At 49.6% G+C, this 17,339-nt stretch overlaps 3 protein-coding genes across 15 annotated transcripts in view; all 3 read left to right on the top strand.

Moving 5' to 3' along the window:
* The first annotated feature begins 8 nt into the window (after positions 1–8).
* Positions 9–2,718, top strand: fam89b (family with sequence similarity 89 member B). Its single transcript, XM_048995099.1, has 3 exons — positions 9–150; positions 535–806; positions 1,100–2,718. The coding sequence occupies exons 2-3, from the start codon at positions 549–551 to the stop codon at positions 1,397–1,399; spliced, it is 558 nt and encodes a 185-aa protein (XP_048851056.1). The 5' UTR covers positions 9–150; positions 535–548; the 3' UTR covers positions 1,400–2,718.
* A 5,037-nt stretch (positions 2,719–7,755) lies between these two features.
* Positions 7,756–17,339, top strand: part of ehbp1l1b (EH domain binding protein 1-like 1b) — a 36,019-nt gene continuing 26,435 nt past the window's right edge. For 7 of the 13 annotated variants that reach the window (XM_048994711.1, XM_048994714.1, XM_048994717.1 and 4 more), the window contains exons 1-5: positions 7,757–8,663; positions 13,879–13,936; positions 15,323–15,418; positions 15,942–15,995; positions 16,237–16,415. In XM_048994711.1, coding sequence (XP_048850668.1) covers positions 8,560–8,663; positions 13,879–13,936; positions 15,323–15,418; positions 15,942–15,995; positions 16,237–16,415 — 491 coding nt within the window. In that variant the 5' untranslated portion in view covers positions 7,757–8,559. Of the gene's footprint in view, positions 8,664–13,878; positions 13,937–15,322; positions 15,419–15,941; positions 15,996–16,236; positions 16,416–17,339 lie in introns of all 13 variants that reach the window. The other 6 variants (XM_048994709.1, XM_048994708.1, XM_048994710.1 and 3 more) reach the window with 4 other exon arrangements.
* LOC125719888 (uncharacterized) lies at positions 16,430–17,334 on the top strand. Its single transcript, XM_048994722.1, has 2 exons — positions 16,430–16,998; positions 17,032–17,334. Exons 1-2 carry the CDS (start codon positions 16,640–16,642, stop codon positions 17,294–17,296), a joined length of 624 nt encoding a protein of 207 aa, XP_048850679.1. The 5' UTR covers positions 16,430–16,639; the 3' UTR covers positions 17,297–17,334.

The following is a 17,339-nucleotide window of genomic DNA, read 5'->3' on the forward strand; positions in this document are numbered from 1 at the left end:
AAGGGGCGATGGGGGTGCGCAGACAAAGGGACGCGCGTACGGCAGCGAGCCCCAGACCTACAGCGCCGCTGATGGAGCTGCTGGGACCGGCGGCGCTTCAGAGCTGCAGTTAGACATCTGGGCTCGGAATAGCGGACATCGCGACCGGAGGTGAGCGCGACTTCAGCCATTAATGCCCTTTTAATAGGTGCTGGGAAACAGGCGTCCTGCTCTGGAAAAAGCCGCTCAGTTCGCGTCGCCTGTTCTCTTCCAGGCCGTCAGGCATCTGGGAGTCTTTGTGTTTATTCGTAAAAACACGATTTATCCTGATACAAAGTAGCGGACGCGTAACTGCTGCCATCTACCAGCACGCAGCTGTCTATATATACATAGCATTGAGATGCGTAACTAAAATCAATGTGTCAATTTTCAGATCATAAAAGGAAATTAGAATCAACATAGATGTATGACCTACATTATGATGCGACCTTTTTAGATAAAGTATAGTAGGATTCGGTTCGTCATTGAGCGTATTTGAACATCTTATTTCACTAGTGATAGACGGGAAAATGAACGGATTGCAGCCCGCTTCTGCGCCCGATTGTCCGGTCGGGAGCGTCTGCTCCATCGAGGGTCTGCCCCCGCTGCCGAAGGGCCTCAGCGGCATCCTCAACTCCAGCGGCGGCTCCTGGAGGGACATCGAGAAAGTCTACAGCAAGAAGACCCGCATCCAGGCCGACATCAGCAAGTCCCGGCTCAGCGACTCTCTCGGGCGTAGCAAACCGGCCAGCCTGGACGCGGCGCTCGCCGTGCTCCGTAAAGAAATGGTACGGGGGGGGTCGGCGCTGACATAAAAATGCCCTTCAGTTCAATTAGGCCGAAGTTGAGTTACATCCAGAGCAGTTTTTGTTTGTATGGCAGCATATACAAGTAGAGGCAACATATAAAATTAAGTTTCTCCGCAGCACATTACAAGACACGATAAAAGTAGTCGCAAATCGCCATTTTCACCTTCATAGCTCTGGTAAACTTGGTACGTGTTTTTAAAATGACCGTGTAGAACAGCACCAGAGCGCACTGTACTGAGAGATCATTCACTGCATTTTATCTCACTCCCAAGGTGGGCCTCCGCCAGCTGGACATGTCTCTGCTCTGTCAGCTCTGGTCTCTTTATGAGTCTATCCAGGAGTGCAAAGGAGTCTTTCATGACTACTCATCCTCCCTCCTCTCTGAGAGCTCCTTCACCACAGAGAATGGCTATTCTGAGGAAGAAGAAGAGGAGGAGGAGATGGAGGAGGACGAGGAACATCAAGGACAGGGGAGCCCTCAGGCCCTGTCTACCACATCTCTGCCGCTTCCACAGCCTGCTCAGAACTCCAGGGACCAGTGGATCAAGGAGTCCTTTCACATCCCCTTATGAAGGCAGTGAGTCCGTCTTCTCTCTGCCTCACACTCTACACACCGATGGGATTTAACACGCTGAGCCCTCGACCTGTCTGACATTCTACACACCGATGGGATTTAACACACTGAGCCCTCGACCTGTCTGACATTCTACACACTGATGGGATCTAACGCACGAGCCCTCAACCTGTCTCACATTCTACACACCGATTGGATTTAACACACTGAGCCCTCGACCTGTCTGACATTCTACACACCGATAGGATTTAACACACTCAGCCTTCGACCTGTCTGACATTCTACACACCGATGGAATTTAACATACGAGCCCTCGACCTGTCTGACATTCTACACACCGATTGGATTTAACACACGAGCCCTCGACCTGTCTCACATTCTACACACCGATTGGATTTAACACACGAGCCCTCGACCTGTCTCACATTCTACACACCGATTGGATTTAACACACTGAGCCCTTGACCTGTCTCACATTCTACAAACTGATGGAATTTAACACACGAGCCCTCGACCTGTCTCACATTCTACACACCGATGGGATCTAACGCACGAGCCCTCAACCTGTCTGACATTCTACACACCGATTGGATTTAACACACGAGCCCTCGACCTGTCTCACATTCTACACACCGATTGGATTTAACACACGAGCCCTCGACCTGTCTCACATTCTACACACCGATTGGATTTAACACACTGAGCCCTTGACCTGTCTCACATTCTACAAACTGATGGAATTTAACACACGAGCCCTCGACCTGTCTCACATTCTACACACCGATGGGATCTAACGCACGAGCCCTCAACCTGTCTCACATTCTACACACCGATGGGATTTAACACACCTTCTGTCACTCCCATAGAGTGTAATGATTGCATTTTAATGTCCACAAAATGCCTCCCTTGCGAACCTCAGCGTATCTTAGTTTTAAACGGTGCTATATTTTCTGCACTTCTCTGCATTTAAAACAGTAACTAAAGGCTTACAGTTCTGCAGGGGTATTCAGCACATGTCTATATATGGCAATTACACAGTCTGCAATTTTTTAAACTTTGAGGCTTGAATGTAATTATTATCCTATTTGAATATCTTGTAAATAAAACTTTTTAAAATATTCATTATGCTTCTTTACCAAGCTACATAAAATGTAAGTGATTATTGTGAGTAATTCACAAGCTCTGTTTGCAGTGATTATGATATTGATACTAGACTATGTAAGATATACTACATTTATTTTGCTGATAGTACAAACGGGCCCTTCAAATATTAACAGTGCGTTTTACTATTAAAAAGGCCAGTATTTACATAAGAAATTGCTGTTGTTTCATGAGCCTTACTGACGCGAAACACCGACAGCATCTTTGAATGAACTGCCTCAATGGATCAGCCTTAGCCGACAAAACTCAAACCCTTTGTTTTATTAAATATGGCATTGATGTGATGATCGTACGATACTTCTGGCTGATATTATTTGAAAAAGTAACTGTGGTTTATAAAAACGAATACAGAACATTACATTTCAAAATGAAACTGCAATTTACATTTGTATATTGGTAAATATCCATCCATCCATCCATTTTCCAAACCGCTTATCCTACTGGGTTGTGGGGGGTCCGGAGCCTATCCCAGAATCAATGGGCACGAGGCAGGGAACAACCCAGGATGGGGGGCCAGCCCATCGCAGGGCACATTCACACACCATTCACTCACACAGGCACACCTACGGGCAATTTAGCAAGTCCAATTAGCCACAGTATGTTTTTGGACTGTGGGGGGAAACCGGAGTACCCGGAGGAAACCCCACGACGACATGGGGAGAATATGCAAACTCCACACACATGTGACCCAGGCGGAGACTCGAACCCGGGTCCCAGAGGTGTGAGACAACAGTGCTAACCACTGCACCACCATGCCGCCCCCATTGGTAAATATATTTTCTAAATTTAATTCATAATTAAATTTTGTATTCATAAGCTGGTACTTATGTCGGTTTGTTTCAGTAGTATGCAAATGATTACAACTGACCACTAGATGGCAGAAACGTTTAATTTGAAATGAAACACGCACGTAATGCGTAACTGACTCGCACATGGACATGTCTTGTTGCCCTGTTATAAAATTGTAAGACACAATGATACACTGGGACAAATTCAACATAATTTTGTGTGTCGTTTCTTATTTATAGATTATTATTATCACCCCTGTTCCTGTGCTGAATGGATGCTTAGAAAACTGTGATAAATAATTTAAAAGTGTCACCTAATATGAGCTTGTAAACATTTTTGAAAGTGATTAAACAGGATTGTGGCTTTGGTGGGCTGTAGTGTCACCGCCGATTTGGGGTTTAATCTCAAGCGGCAGAGTCTGCATGTTCTCCCAGATTCTTCCTGTCTTGGGAATACGTGTGACTAGGCTAGTCCCCATGCCCTCTGCTAGGCAGCAGGGTCACTATCACCTTGTAGTGGATAAGGATTCTGAAAGTGTAGAAATGTCAATGAAAGCGGGTAAAACAGAGAGCATCATGGGGGATTTGCGGTACTGTTACACACCAGACGAGCGTCGCCCGCCGGACCCGTCACAACAGCAAAGCAAACGGAACCAAACAGGAAGTCTGGCTGGCACCCGGCACAGCCCGTGGGCCGTCTGGGTTGGGCCGTGCCGAGTCCCGCGGTGAGCTGGCAGCATCTCTGGTTCCCATGGCGACTTGTATAAACAACGTCCTGACGCTCGTCGGCATATTAGGAGATGTGGCGGTTTGGACTATTCATAAGTGCCTACAGGGACAAGAGCCAGCAGGCCAGACATTCCAGCCAATGAGCTGCTGGTGAAGACCAGCCTTCACATGACCTGCATTCGGAATATCATCGAAGTGAATCACACTGCCCTCTTAAAGTGACCTCCTCTTAGCACTGTGCTGGCATGACTGCGTGCTGTGTCACGGTCACCCGGCTACAGTGCCTACTTGCTGTGTCATGCATGCAGTGCCGAACCCACCACTGCTCCATGCGTGTGGAGTTTCCATGTCCCCCTGAGTCATGTGGGTCTCTCTCTGCTTCCTTTGGTCCACGGAGATGCAGTCAGGCTGATTGGTGTCTATGCGTTGGGTGTGTCGGTACCCTGAAGTGGACTGGTATCCCATCTAGGGTGTGCCCCCCCCCGCCCCTCCCTTCATGATCCTGACCAAGGTTAATCACGCACAAGATGGATGCTTCTTGGCTATTTGTTGACCCTGCACAGTAAAGTCAAACCCTGGAGAGAATGTCAAGCACTCATCCGAAGTGCTGAGCTGGTCGCCCCCTAACTTACCCATGAGGCGAATAAAGATCACAATAGCGGCCGGGGTCACATGACCTGCCAGCTGCCTTGCGGTATTTCGGTCCCGGACGTGTCCCGCAGACAAAGCAATCCGGATCACTTGCCATCTTGGGCCACAGGAAATCCACAGGTTCACAATTAATAACAACCCCAGCTACAGTGCTAATTATAACACGCTTTCTCATGCACCCAATCCTTGGATATTCGTATTAGCTAGCAGTTATTACTGAAAAAAGAGCTCAGATGTGTTTGATAGTTCAGTCGTTCCTTGAAGAATTCCTGCGAGCGACAGACACACTCATACAATATGCTGGACTCGTAGTCTATTCACATCTCCCCAGTCATTCTGCAAACATTTTGTGTGCCTTTCCTGCCCAGTCCTTACATCTTTGATCGACACGGGGCAGGTGTCTAGTAACTCCTGTCTATATATATCCAGGTCACTGCGGTGAATCAGCTCCAATCTTCCACTGCAGAGAGGGAATTTTCCTTCTGCGCTTTCTGGCTCCTCAGCAAACACCAGCACCGACTGGCTGTCGTTTAATCTTCTGTCTGCTTTGGACGCCTTCTTCGTTCCAGGAGCAGGATTGCTTTCCTGGCTGGAAAAGTCAGTGAATTATTTCATTGTTATTGCAGAAAGGAGCGAGAATGTCTGGGCCAGACTTCACTCTGCTTAACGGCCATTTAGTTTGGTTTGTCCTGGGAAATAGTTTGGGTGGAAGGAAGAGGCGCAAATGCTAAGCCGTTAGTTAACCAGCAGAGGAAAGCAAACCATTGCTGAGTATCACTCGTCATTTAAAGCGTTTTGAAGTGAGAATGCTGTTCAGTAAGAGTCAGTCACTCCCACTGGCAGGAAGTGCACTGTACACTGTAACCGATACAGCGATGGTGACTCCCAGCTGGGAAACAACAACCAGCAACAAACTGAAAGTGCACAGGAAACGTCTGGGCAGGGACAGGAAGCCCCCCCTCGCCGCGTCCTTGCATGGGCAGCCCCCCATCTCCCCCTGTTGAGCTGCATGTCGGCCCCTCGTGGCCCGTTTGTACGCTGCGTTGTTTACACTTCTCTTTGATCCTCTTTTCTTGCTTGTATCCCAGTCCTGGTGTTTTTGGTTGAACGGCGGATATTTCTGCACGAATTCCCGCTTGGCCGGTATTTGTTCTCGAATGGTCCCTAAAATAGGAGTTAGAGGACAACAGTCCCCAGAGACACTCTTGCGTTCCTGCGAAGTGCAGGCTGAGCTGGATCCTGTGACTGAAATAGATCACGTCTTCACTGTCGACAGTCGATTTGTTTCTCGAGGACTGATACTTGCTGACTGTATTCAGCAATGCACAACATGATGGCATCATTTGATCATATATTTTTCTACTTCATTTCTCCAAACACTATAACTAAGCCTAGATCCTTTAATACTTTCACAGTCAAGCTGTATAACTTTTGAATATTTGTACCAATTGTGTGTTATAAGTCCCTACATTTGTCTTATATTGTATTTAATAGATATACATATTCACAGCTCATTTTAGGCTGGAAGCTTCCATCCATTTTCTGAAACCACTTGTCCTCCTCAGGGTCGCGGGGGGGGGGGGGGGGGGGGGTCTGGAGCTTATCAGGAGGCTACAGGCGCAAGACAGGGAACAGCCCAGGATGGGACGCAAACCTACCGCAGAGCACACTCACACACTCACACACTCACACACTCCTATGCGGAATTCAGTAACTCCAATCAGCCTCAGCGTGTTTTTGGACTGTGGGGGGGGGGGGGGGGGGGGAACCGGAGTACCCGGAGGAAACCCCACGACGACATGGGGAGAACATGCAAACTCTGCACACATATGACCCAGGCGGAGACTCGAACCCGGGTCTCAGAGATGTGAGGCAACAGTGCAAACCCAGGCCTTTTTATGATTTTAAGTAAATCACATTGACTCTGTGCTGATTAAATGGAAGGGTGGTGGTGCAGTGGTCAGGGTGAGGGGGGCGGCATGGTGGTGCAGTGGTTAGCACTGTTTCTATTCTACACATTAAACAAAAATCATTATCCGACAGAAATTAGATAATCCACTTAAGATAATACAAGTAAATGCAACCAATGGTGGGACCCGATTCACTTGAATTACATCCACCCTTCTATTCATCTTCCTACTGCTTATCCTTGGGTGGGGGTACATCTTGGATAGGACGCCAGGGCTTGCGGTTATATTCTTGAGTGATATGATTAAGATTCATTTACAGTATCTTGATTTATAGTATTTGGGTCTCAGTTAAAATTGGACCGTGCTATTTTGGGTTCCGCCTTAATAACGCGTACATACGTATCAAACATAATCTGATGTTACCGTACTTACTGCTACATTGTGCCAAACGGGAGTGGCACTGAATCGGCATGAACAGCAAACACGGGCAATGGGCTGCAGCCTGCCTCGTGAAAGCAAATACTCAGATGGCATCTATTTCTATGCTGACGCGTTATTGTGAGCGAGGCGAGGAAGCGCAGGGGAGCGCCGCCCCGACTGACCGCCGGCTCCGGTTACGAGCAGGACCCCATCCCGGCTCGCCTCCGCCGGAGCGACAGTCCGTGAGTCTGCGGAGCGCACCGTCGACATCACTGCAGCCTAATCATGTATTCGGTATGTCTTAATGTGGAAGTATAACCCAAGACTGCAAGCAAGCTGAACGCGGGTGTGGGGGTGAGGCCCCCTTAGAGCCCGAAGGGCTACACTGGCACCTGATGGTCTCAGGGTCGATTCCCGGTGCAGTTCCATCACCCCCAGCTGCCCGTGCCTCTCAAACACGTTTATAAATAAACACGAGGAGGGCTCGTTGCTCTTAGTCATTTTATGTAAATATTTTTTGAGCGAAATCGGCTGGACCGTAATACTTGGACAGCAGGGGCGTCACTTTTTTGTGGGGGGAGGAGGGCGATTTAGTTCCCCTAGAATGTCCCCCCCCCACTCATATTGGACTGTAACGTAAATTCATGCAATATATTGTAATATATACTACATATTTATATAGGTGTAGTGTATATTTAATATATTACAAATATTCATTGTGGCTAGTTAACTGTTTCGGTATTTCACTTACGACTTACAAATGAAATAAATATATACGTCATTTACAAATGCTAACCTCTGACAACATCAGCTAACAATTAAGAAGTTGCCCTAAGACAAATATTGTGAAACTGGAAACTTGCGGAGCGCTGCTAAGATCATACAAGATCCAAAGTCTGCGCCTTAATCTAGTGGCGGCAGAGACAGAGATAGACCTTTGCATCGTGCTTCATCATCGCGGCTCTGACATGCATCTCCCGCCCCTCCCTCACTCTGTGACAGAGGGTCAGCTGGGGGGGGGGAAGAAGCAACATTAAGGATATTCTCAATGAACAGCAATAACCCAGCGGGCTGCTGCCTCGGGAGAACACAGGGCGGATTCCTTTTTCGCTGCGCCGATCAACTTTTATACAAGATTTGAGAGACTGTTAAGTTAAAAGCAATTACCAGCTGGACTAAACTCGTAGCGTTACTTTTAGTTAACGGGAAACGGGGCTCCCCATACTAAGAGAGAGCGATGTCCTGGATGTGAGGTCGGTTCCTCTTGTAATTTCCGTATATAGCTATTTCGTGTAATAAAAGTGGGAGATGGCGACGTTTCACGTGGAGCCGGACAGCAAGCCTTGTTGAAAACTGCGCCATGCTTCATTTTCACACTTTTTTCTACTTAATCATGTCTGAACCGAAGTGAAACTTAACTAACGGTGTCATTTTGGATTTCGGCAAGCAATCGGCACATTTTCAGTTTCTATTCATATTGCATCCAAAGCGATTGGAAGATGACTTCAGTCTGGAAGAGGCTGCAGCGCGTCGGCAAGAAAGCGTCAAAGTTTCAGTTCGTGGCGTCTTACCAGGAGCTGGTGGTTGAGTGCACCAAGAAGTGGTGAGTGACCCTAACCCTACCGCAAGCTGACGGTCAGGGCGCACCGGTAAGCGGTGAGTGACCCTAACCCTACCGCGAGCTGACGGTAAGGGCGCACCGGTAAGCGGTGAGTGACCCTAACCCTACCGCGAGCTGCCAGTCAGGGCGCACCGGTAAGCGTTGAGTGACCCTAACCCTACCGCGAGCTGACGGTAAGGGCGCACCGGTAAGCGGTGAGTGACCCTAACCCTACCGCGAGCTGACGGTCAGGGCACACCGGTAGGCGGTGAGTGACCCTAACCCTACCGTGAGCTGACGGTCAGGGTGCACCAACAAGTGGCTGTAGAAACCTAACTCCAGAAACTACCAGTGCATGAAGAAGCGAGCAGGTCGGCGAAGCTATGTATGAAATGCCCCTCACGCAAAATGCATTAAGTCTCATTTGAGACACGGGGCTTTTTGATACGGGACAGTGTGACTGGTTGTCATGTGTCGCCGCTGTGGCATTTTCATATTGTACGTGCGAGTACAGCAGCACGCCTACACAAGCTGTAGGAAACCCCGGATATAAATACATATATGCTACGGACGGTCCGCTGATGCAGGAACTTCTGCCGTCAGAACTTATCAGCAAATCAGCCCCTGCCTTTTTATCATCATCATCATCATCATCAAGAACAACAACAACAACAATATTATTATTATTATTATTATTATTATTATTATTATTAATAATGTAAAATTGTTGTTGCTGTAATACTAATGGTGCAACTAAAGTAAATTTCACACCAGAACAAAAACTTATGTTGAAAAGTCATAAAAGTAATAATAATCATGACAGTAATGATTATGTCGCTCTTGATCTTTTTAACAGACTGTCAAAGGTAAAACACGACATTGAGTCACTATCACATGAGGATGACGATTATTACTTATACGAATATCAGCCACACTAGCTATATTCTTCCTGTACTGCATTGAATCTATTTCCGCATCTGTGTATGTGTGAGAGGGTGTATCTCTGCTCACACTCTCCTTCTGCCCGTGCATCTGTGCACTTTTATTTGCACAGATGCAAATAAAATTTGTACCCCATTGATCTGCGTGTAATTTTGCTCTTCTGTCCGTCTTCGTTCCACTTGGCAAAGCCGATGGCTGGTGTCACTGACATAGCTAGGAAGAGAATGATAGATGTATTTCAGGCTGGGAAATACATCTATCATTGCTTTTCCAATATAAAGACTTCAGAGCAGATTTATCCGGGGTTCATGGTTCCCATGTGGCAAACTGTCAGTTCAGATTCTGCCCACAGAATCATTCATGCGGGTTGCCAGCGCATGCAGACACACACTCAGGGCAGATTACAGTCGCTGGTTCACCGAAACCGCATTCCTGTAGACTATGAGAAGATGCTGGAGCAGCGAGATGAAAGCTGCACCAGCACGAGGAGATTGTGGAATGTCCACGGCACACAGCGTGGGTGGCCGCTGTGCAAACCACTTATCCTCAAGGCTGTCCTTCAGGGCAAACATTATGTCTGTCTAATAATACAAGTCAATAAAATAGATGCATAACACACCATCTATCTGTCACCCAAACGCTTATTCAGGGGGGTCTAGAGCCTATCCCAGGCAGCCTAAGGGACAAGGCAGGGGGACACGCTGGACGGTATGCCAGTCTATCACAGGGCATGAGGTAGGGGACACCCTGGACGGGATGCCAGTCCATCACAAGGCATGAGGAAGGGGACACCTTGGACGGGATGCCAGTCCATCACAAGGCATGAGGAAGGGGACACCTTGGACGGGATGCCAGTCCACCACAGGGCATGAGGCAGGGGACACCCTGGACGGGATGCCAGTCCATTTAGGGCATAACACAAAGGGACATTCTGGATGGGATGCCAGTCCATCATTGGACACAGGGCAGGGGACACCATGGGTGGGATTTTTTTTAGATAAGAATATTTTGCATTTACCCAGTTTAATCACCTCACTTATTTTAAATGTTTATTTTAAGTGCATATGTTTACATGCAGCTTCCCTCACACAACGTGTTACGTGTCATTAAGTGTAACAGAAACTGGAAGCTTAAATCTTGCATGCAAATTAAAATCTCCCGATGCTGGGAGTGAGCGGGGCAGGCCTGCAGTCTGAACGTGAATGCCGGGAGCGAGCGGGGCAGGCCTGCAGTCTGAACGTGAATGCCGGGAGCGAGCGGGGCAGGCCTGCAGTCTGAACGTGAATGCCGGGAGCGAGCGGGGCAGGCCTGTAGTCTGAACGTGAATGCTGGGAGCGAACGGGGCAGGCCTGCAGTCTGAACGTGAATGCCAGGACCGAGCAGGGTAGGCCTGCAGTCTGACCGTGAATGCTGGGAGCGAACGGGGCAGGCCTGCAGTCTGAACGTGAATGCTGGAAGCGAGCGGGGCAGGCCTGCAGTCTGAATGTGAATGTCAGGACCGAGCGGGGCAGGCCTGCAGTCTGAATGTGAATGTGAATGTCAGGCGCGAGCAGGGTAGCCCTGCGGTCTGAACGTGAATGCCGGGAGCGAGCGGGGCAGGCCTGCAGTCGGAACGTGAATGCCGGGAGCGAGCGGGGCAGGCCTGCAGTCTGAACGTGAATGCCGGGAGGGAGCGAGGTAGGCCTGCAGTCTGAACGTGAATGCTGGGAGCGAACGGGACAGGCCTGCAGTCTGAACGTGAATGCCGGGAGCGAGCAGGGTAGGCCTGCAGTCTGATCGTGAATGCCGGGAGCGAGCGGGGCAGGTCTGCAGTCTGAATGTGAATGCCAGGAGCGAGCGGGGCAGACCTACAGCCTGAACATGAATGCCGGGAGCGAGCAGGGTAGGCCTGCAGTCTGATCGTGAATGCCAGGAGCGAACGGGGCAGGCCTGCAGTCTGAACGTGAATGCCAGGAGCGAGCGGGGCAGGCCTGCAGCCTGAACGTGAATGCCGGGAGCGAGCGGGGCAGGCCTGCAGCATGAACGTGAATGCCGGGAGCGAGCAGGGTAGGCCTGCAGCCTGAACGAGAATGCCGGGAGCGAGCGGGGCAGGCCTGCAGTCTGGGGCAGGTTGGCCGCGTGCGGGTAACTCTTCTTGTTGATCGCACTTTTTGGTGGACATAATACTATGGCCAGCACCCCCCAGTCTATTTTCGTGTGTCCTGTCTGTCCCCTTACCTCAGCCCACGTACCCATCAGCACTGCTTCCATTACTGGACTGTAATGTGAGAGATGGTGGACCAAAGAGCCAATGGCATCATTCCCCTGGGGCCCCTCCCCTCTGCAGCTGTTAGTCAATTTGGGGCAGCAACTGAGGTCATGGGTTTGTAAACAGAAGGTTGTGGGTTTCTGTCCTGCAGGGCCATGCTCTAAAAGCACCTGAGGCAATTTTCACCAGTGTAGCATCCCACTGTAAAAACGGGCAGCACAAATAATCAAGAAATAATGTTTTGCTTTGAGTAAAAATGAGTAATTTTGATATTGGCAAGGTGCTCTGACATATAAGGGCTCTTGGGTGATCGGGGGAAACCTCAGAATGGAAGGGTTGTACGGGAAACTTTAACAGCTTTCCGGAAACGCAGAGCTGATGGTTGTAAGCAGAACTAAAACATAAAAACCACAGCTGATGTCACATGACTGAGCTCCACTTCCTGTTTCTCGCTGGGCGTAGAGGTTAACCTCGCCGGAGTTACTCGTTCTTCTCACTAGACACTCCACATGCTCTTTAAAATAAGCACATTGCATTTGACTTTTCCCTTATTTTAGTTTCTGTTGTATGTAGAATCCTTTATTATGGAGCAACTGTGGCCCTCGTCTTCACAGGGACCATGTGGGCAGCATTTAGGGACACTGACATATTTCAAAGAGCTCAGATCGAACACTGGAATATTCAAAAATTACTCTAATTTGTCTAAGTAGTCTGATATCAGTCTTTAAACTGATATTAGTCTTCGACTTTACAGTACTATTACAGTACTATTACAGTACTATTAAAAAGTAATGTTACTATTTCCTGTGGGTCTGCTAAAGCAAGCTGCAGGTATGTTGTAGCTGGTTTGAATAGCAGTTCAGTTGATAATAACAGTGGGAGCAGCAGTCCCAGTTCCCCCTGCCCGACCCCTCCATTCCCTGTCGCTTTGCCGCAGCTGCTTTTGGTTTAAAGCGGAGGCTGATCTCACTTGTTTACTCGACCCCACCGATGAGGTATGAAGTCTTGTGCTGCCAGCCTGTTGCTGGGGAAACAGGAAACAGGAAGTGATGCCGTGCTTCTGGCCTTGTTGCTGCTGTCGGGATTAGGAGCGTTGCTTCCCTGTGCCTTTCCCAGGCTGTGCATTACACTCTTCCCTCCTGCTGTGTCGTGTGTCTGCTCAGGGTCGGTGCCCCCCCGTAGGCCTACGGAGAAATGGGCGGGGTGAAACTCGGTTGTGTCAGTGGCGTTGTCGTCCGTGTCAGGGTGTGTGTGGTATATTGAGGAAGGGCGTCGCCCATCTTCTGTGGCAGTCAGACGGCCTGTACATGAAGGGCTGCTCTGTAGTCTATCTGCATGTGTCACCGTCTGGGGCCTGACACACCTGCCCCCCCTGTATTATTAGCTACTAGGAGCCGCTGACGCCCATGATGGGGAACATGTGAAGCTGAGAATACCACTAAATATAATCCTGGGGCATTTCGTCATGGTAGCATTGCTCCAGTAACTCCAAAAGGCGTAAGTCACTAGCCGGAGCTGGGAAATCGAAGGTGAAAGGTCAAAGATGAAAGGTTGAAGGTGAAAGGTCAGAAGTAGCAGAGGGGTCTGATGGCTGAAGGCCCATTGAAGATAGGGACTCTGTACTCCTAGGTCTATGATGGGCACCAGAACCTCTGGAGATCTTCTGCTGGTTCTTAGGCCCAGTGGGGCATTCGTGAAGGGACATATCTGTGCTGGCTGCCTGCCTATATATGGCCTTCTTTCCTGTCATATTGCAGGAAGCTTTTCCAGGATTGTCTTACTATGCTTCTCAAAGGCCCGCCAACATTTTCCGAATGTTTAAAGCACTTCTGAAGCACGCTCTCCAGTTGTTGTGTCAGCAGTGTTACTGTTGTTCTACCCAAAGCCGAGTTTAGCCACAATTTACACGATTATCCAGAAGCTTCCACTGTCAGTGCTGTCCTGCGCTCGTGCACAGCTTCCCTGGGTGCAGTCTGCTCTCTGGTTCCTTCACTGTCTTGTGGTAAAGCCTTTGTTTCCGTTCTGCAGGCAGCCGGACAAGCTGAGGGTGGTGTGGACCAGGAGAAACAGACGCATCTGCTCAAAGGTAATGACACTGCTGCAGCTTTTAAACACGGGTAGCAATTATTGTGGCTTGTAATTACACAGGAACGCGAACCCACCCATCGTGTGTCGCAGGCTAGGAGGCCATGCTTGTGTCCGGAAGGTCATCAGTTTGAATCCTGTGGCTGGTAGAATGATCACATCACTACTAAGTGCTTGAGCAAGGTCATTAACTGTAACAAACTGTAAGAGAGCAAGATGGGAGTCTGGACAACCAGAGAAATTCCTGTGTATTTAGATTTGTACAAATGGAACATAAAGTGTCATTATCCAGTGCAATGTTGTAGGGCACATAAATACAGACGTGTTGGAAGTGAGGTTGCAGACCAGCCAGCAGGCCCTGCTGTAATGTGTTACAGGCTCTCAGAGCGGTTACACACGGTACTCGCATACTGCTGAGCATGTATGATCAACCTTCTGAGCGTCATAGCTTCGCCCTCAGCAGGTGTCTTCCTCAGCCACCCTTCTGACCTTCCAGCTGTCTGACCTTCCTGCTGTTTAACCTTCCGGCTGACTGACCTTCCGGCTGACTGACCTTCCTGCTGTTTAACCTTCCGGCTGATCTTCTGGCTGACTGACCTTCCGGCTGTCTGACCTTCCGGCTGATCTTCTGGCTGTCTGACCTTCCTGCTGTTTAACCTTCCGGCTGACTGACCTTCCGGCTGTCTGACCTTCCTGCTGTTTAACCTTCCGGCTGTCTGACCTTCTGTCTGACCTTCCTGCTGTCTGACCTTCCAGCTGTCTGACCTTCCTGCTGTTTAACCTTCCGGCTGTCTGACCTTCCGGCTGTCTGACCTTCCGGCTGACTGACCTTCCTGCTGTTTAATCTTCCGGCTGATCTTCTGGCTGACTGACCTTCCGGCTGTCTGACCTTCCGGCTGTCTGACCTTCCGGCTGTCTGACCTTCCTGCTGTTTAAACTTCTGGCTGACTGACCTTCCGGCTGTCTGACCTTCCGGCTGATCTTCTGGCTGTCTGACCTTCCTGCTGTTTAACCTTCCGGCTGACTGACCTTCCGGCTGTCTGACCTTCCTGCTGTTTAACCTTCCGGCTGATCTTCTGGCTGACTGACCTTCCGGCTGTCTGACCTTCCGGCTGTCTGACCTTCCTGCTGTTTAACCTTCTGGCTGATCTTCTGGCTGACTGACCTTCCGGCTGTCTGACCTTCCGGCTGTCTGACCTTCCTGCTGACTGACCTTCCTGCTGTTTAACCTTCCGGCTGATCTTCTGGCTGACTGACCTTCCGGCTGTCTGACCTTCTGGCTGTCTGACCTTCCGGCCGTCTGACCTTCTGGCTGTCTGACCTTCCGGCTGTCTGACCTTCTGGCTGTCTGACCTTCTGGCTGTCTGACCTTACCATCCCTCTCCAGCTCCATGGATGGCAGCCTGGGATTAAGAACCCCTATAGGGGCATGGTGGTGTGGCCCGTTCCGGAAAACGTGGATATCACAGTCACGCTCTTCAAGGTATGATATCTCCTCGCTGGGTTGAGGTGTGGAATGGTAGGCCAATGCTGGATCTGCATGTCTGTCACTAAGTGTAGGCAAGATTTTCCTACATGACATACATAACTAAGTTATAATTGCTGAAGGTGGTCAAGGTTAGCGGATAGATGCGCCAGTTGAGGTTATTTCCAGAAAAGATGGGTGTTTAGACTGTGTCTAGGCATAGACTGCATGTCTGTGATTAGACCTTGATGAGGTTTGTAGGCCCTAAGGTTTGGTATAGCCAAGCATTTTATGAAGAGCAGACTGCATTGAGCACTGTAAGTGATATAAGGACTGCAATGCACTTTTCCGCTGATAAATATAAGACATCCTAGGGGTTCAGGACACATGACAATATCATCAGAGCTGAAGAACAGCAGAGCATTATTCACAGCCATGTATTCAGGAATCGCCTGAGGCTTTGCCTGTGGTTATTATGGAGCAGATTGGCTTTAAATGGATCTTCTTGTTGCTTAATGACTGGCTTTGGATGCTTCTCTAGGATCCCCACGCTGATCAGTTTGAAGACAAGGCCTGGACGTTCGTCATCGAGAACGTGAGTGTCCACCTCCTCCTTTCTGGTACTTTCTGTGTTCTGAAGCTTGTTACAATCTGATGGATTCACTTTCCAGTTTCTAGGCCACCTCCTGTACTTAATGACACTATTTATTAGAAAATAAGCAAAAATTTGGTTGCTAAATTATTATGGACATGGGGTGAATTATTCAGCCTGTCAGCCACTTTGACATCAAGTGCATCCCCATCGCTGATACATGGCCCGTGACCGTCCATTACAGGAGACGAAGGGCCACCGCAAGGTCCTGGCGTCGGTGGACGTGAACATGAAGGAGTTTGCGAGCCCCACGCTCACCCAGACGGACCTGACGCTGAAGCTGAAGCCGCTGTCGGTGAAGGTGGTGGAGGCCACGCTGAAGCTGTCCCTGTCCTGTGTGTTCCTGCGTGAGGGCAAGGCCACGTGAGTGACCAGGGCGCCCCCAGCAGGCGCAGTACACCCTTCAGATACACCACCATGGCTGTGTTTGCCACCTAAAAGTCATCAGAAATGACTGATGGAAAGAGAGCAGCTATAATCACAGAAAAAAGCCAATGTACTACTTTATAAGCTGTTTTCCATGCATAACGTGGTGTGCGTGACGTGTTGCTGATGTGTTTCTGGTGTGTATCCAGTGGGAAACTGACATGATCCTGATGTGTGCTTGGCATGTACCTAGTGTGTTCCAGGCATGTGCCTGGCATGTGCCTACTGTGTTCCAGGAGTGTGCCCAGTGTACTTGCCGTGTGTCTTACGTGTTCCTGGCGTGTGCCAGGTGTGTGCATGCAGTGTTCCTGGCGTGTGCCAGGTGTGTCCCTGCAGTGTTCCTGGCGTATGCCAGGTGTGTGCCTGCAGTGTTCCTGGTGTATGCCAGGTGTGTCCCTGCAGTGTTCCTGGCGTATGCCAGGTGTGTGCCTGCAGTGTTCCTGGCCTGTGCCAAGTGTGTCCCTGCAGTGTTCCTGGCGTGTGCCAAGTGTGTGCCTGCAGTGTTCCTGGCGTGTGCCAGGTGTGTGCATGCAGTGTTCCTGGCGTGTGCCAGGTGTGTGCATGCAGTGTTCCTGGCGTGTGCCAGGTGTGTGCCTGCAGTGTTCCTGGCGTGTGCCAGGTGTGTGCATGCAGTGTTCCTGGCGTGTGCCAGGTGTGTGCCTGCAGTGTTCCTGGCGTGTGCCAGGTGTGTGCATGCAGTGTTCCTGGCGTGTGCCAGGTATGTGCCTGCAGGGTTCCTGGCGTGTGCCAGGTGTGTGCATGCAGTGTTCCTGGCGTGTGCCAGGTGTGTGCCTGCTGTGTGCCCCATTCATGTGTGAGTGTGAAGTGAAAAACGACACAAGCCAATGAAAATGGCACTGT

The sequence above is a fragment of the Brienomyrus brachyistius genome, chromosome 24 (assembly GCF_023856365.1).
Source record: "Brienomyrus brachyistius isolate T26 chromosome 24, BBRACH_0.4, whole genome shotgun sequence".
Classification (NCBI taxonomy): domain Eukaryota; kingdom Metazoa; phylum Chordata; class Actinopteri; order Osteoglossiformes; family Mormyridae; genus Brienomyrus; species Brienomyrus brachyistius.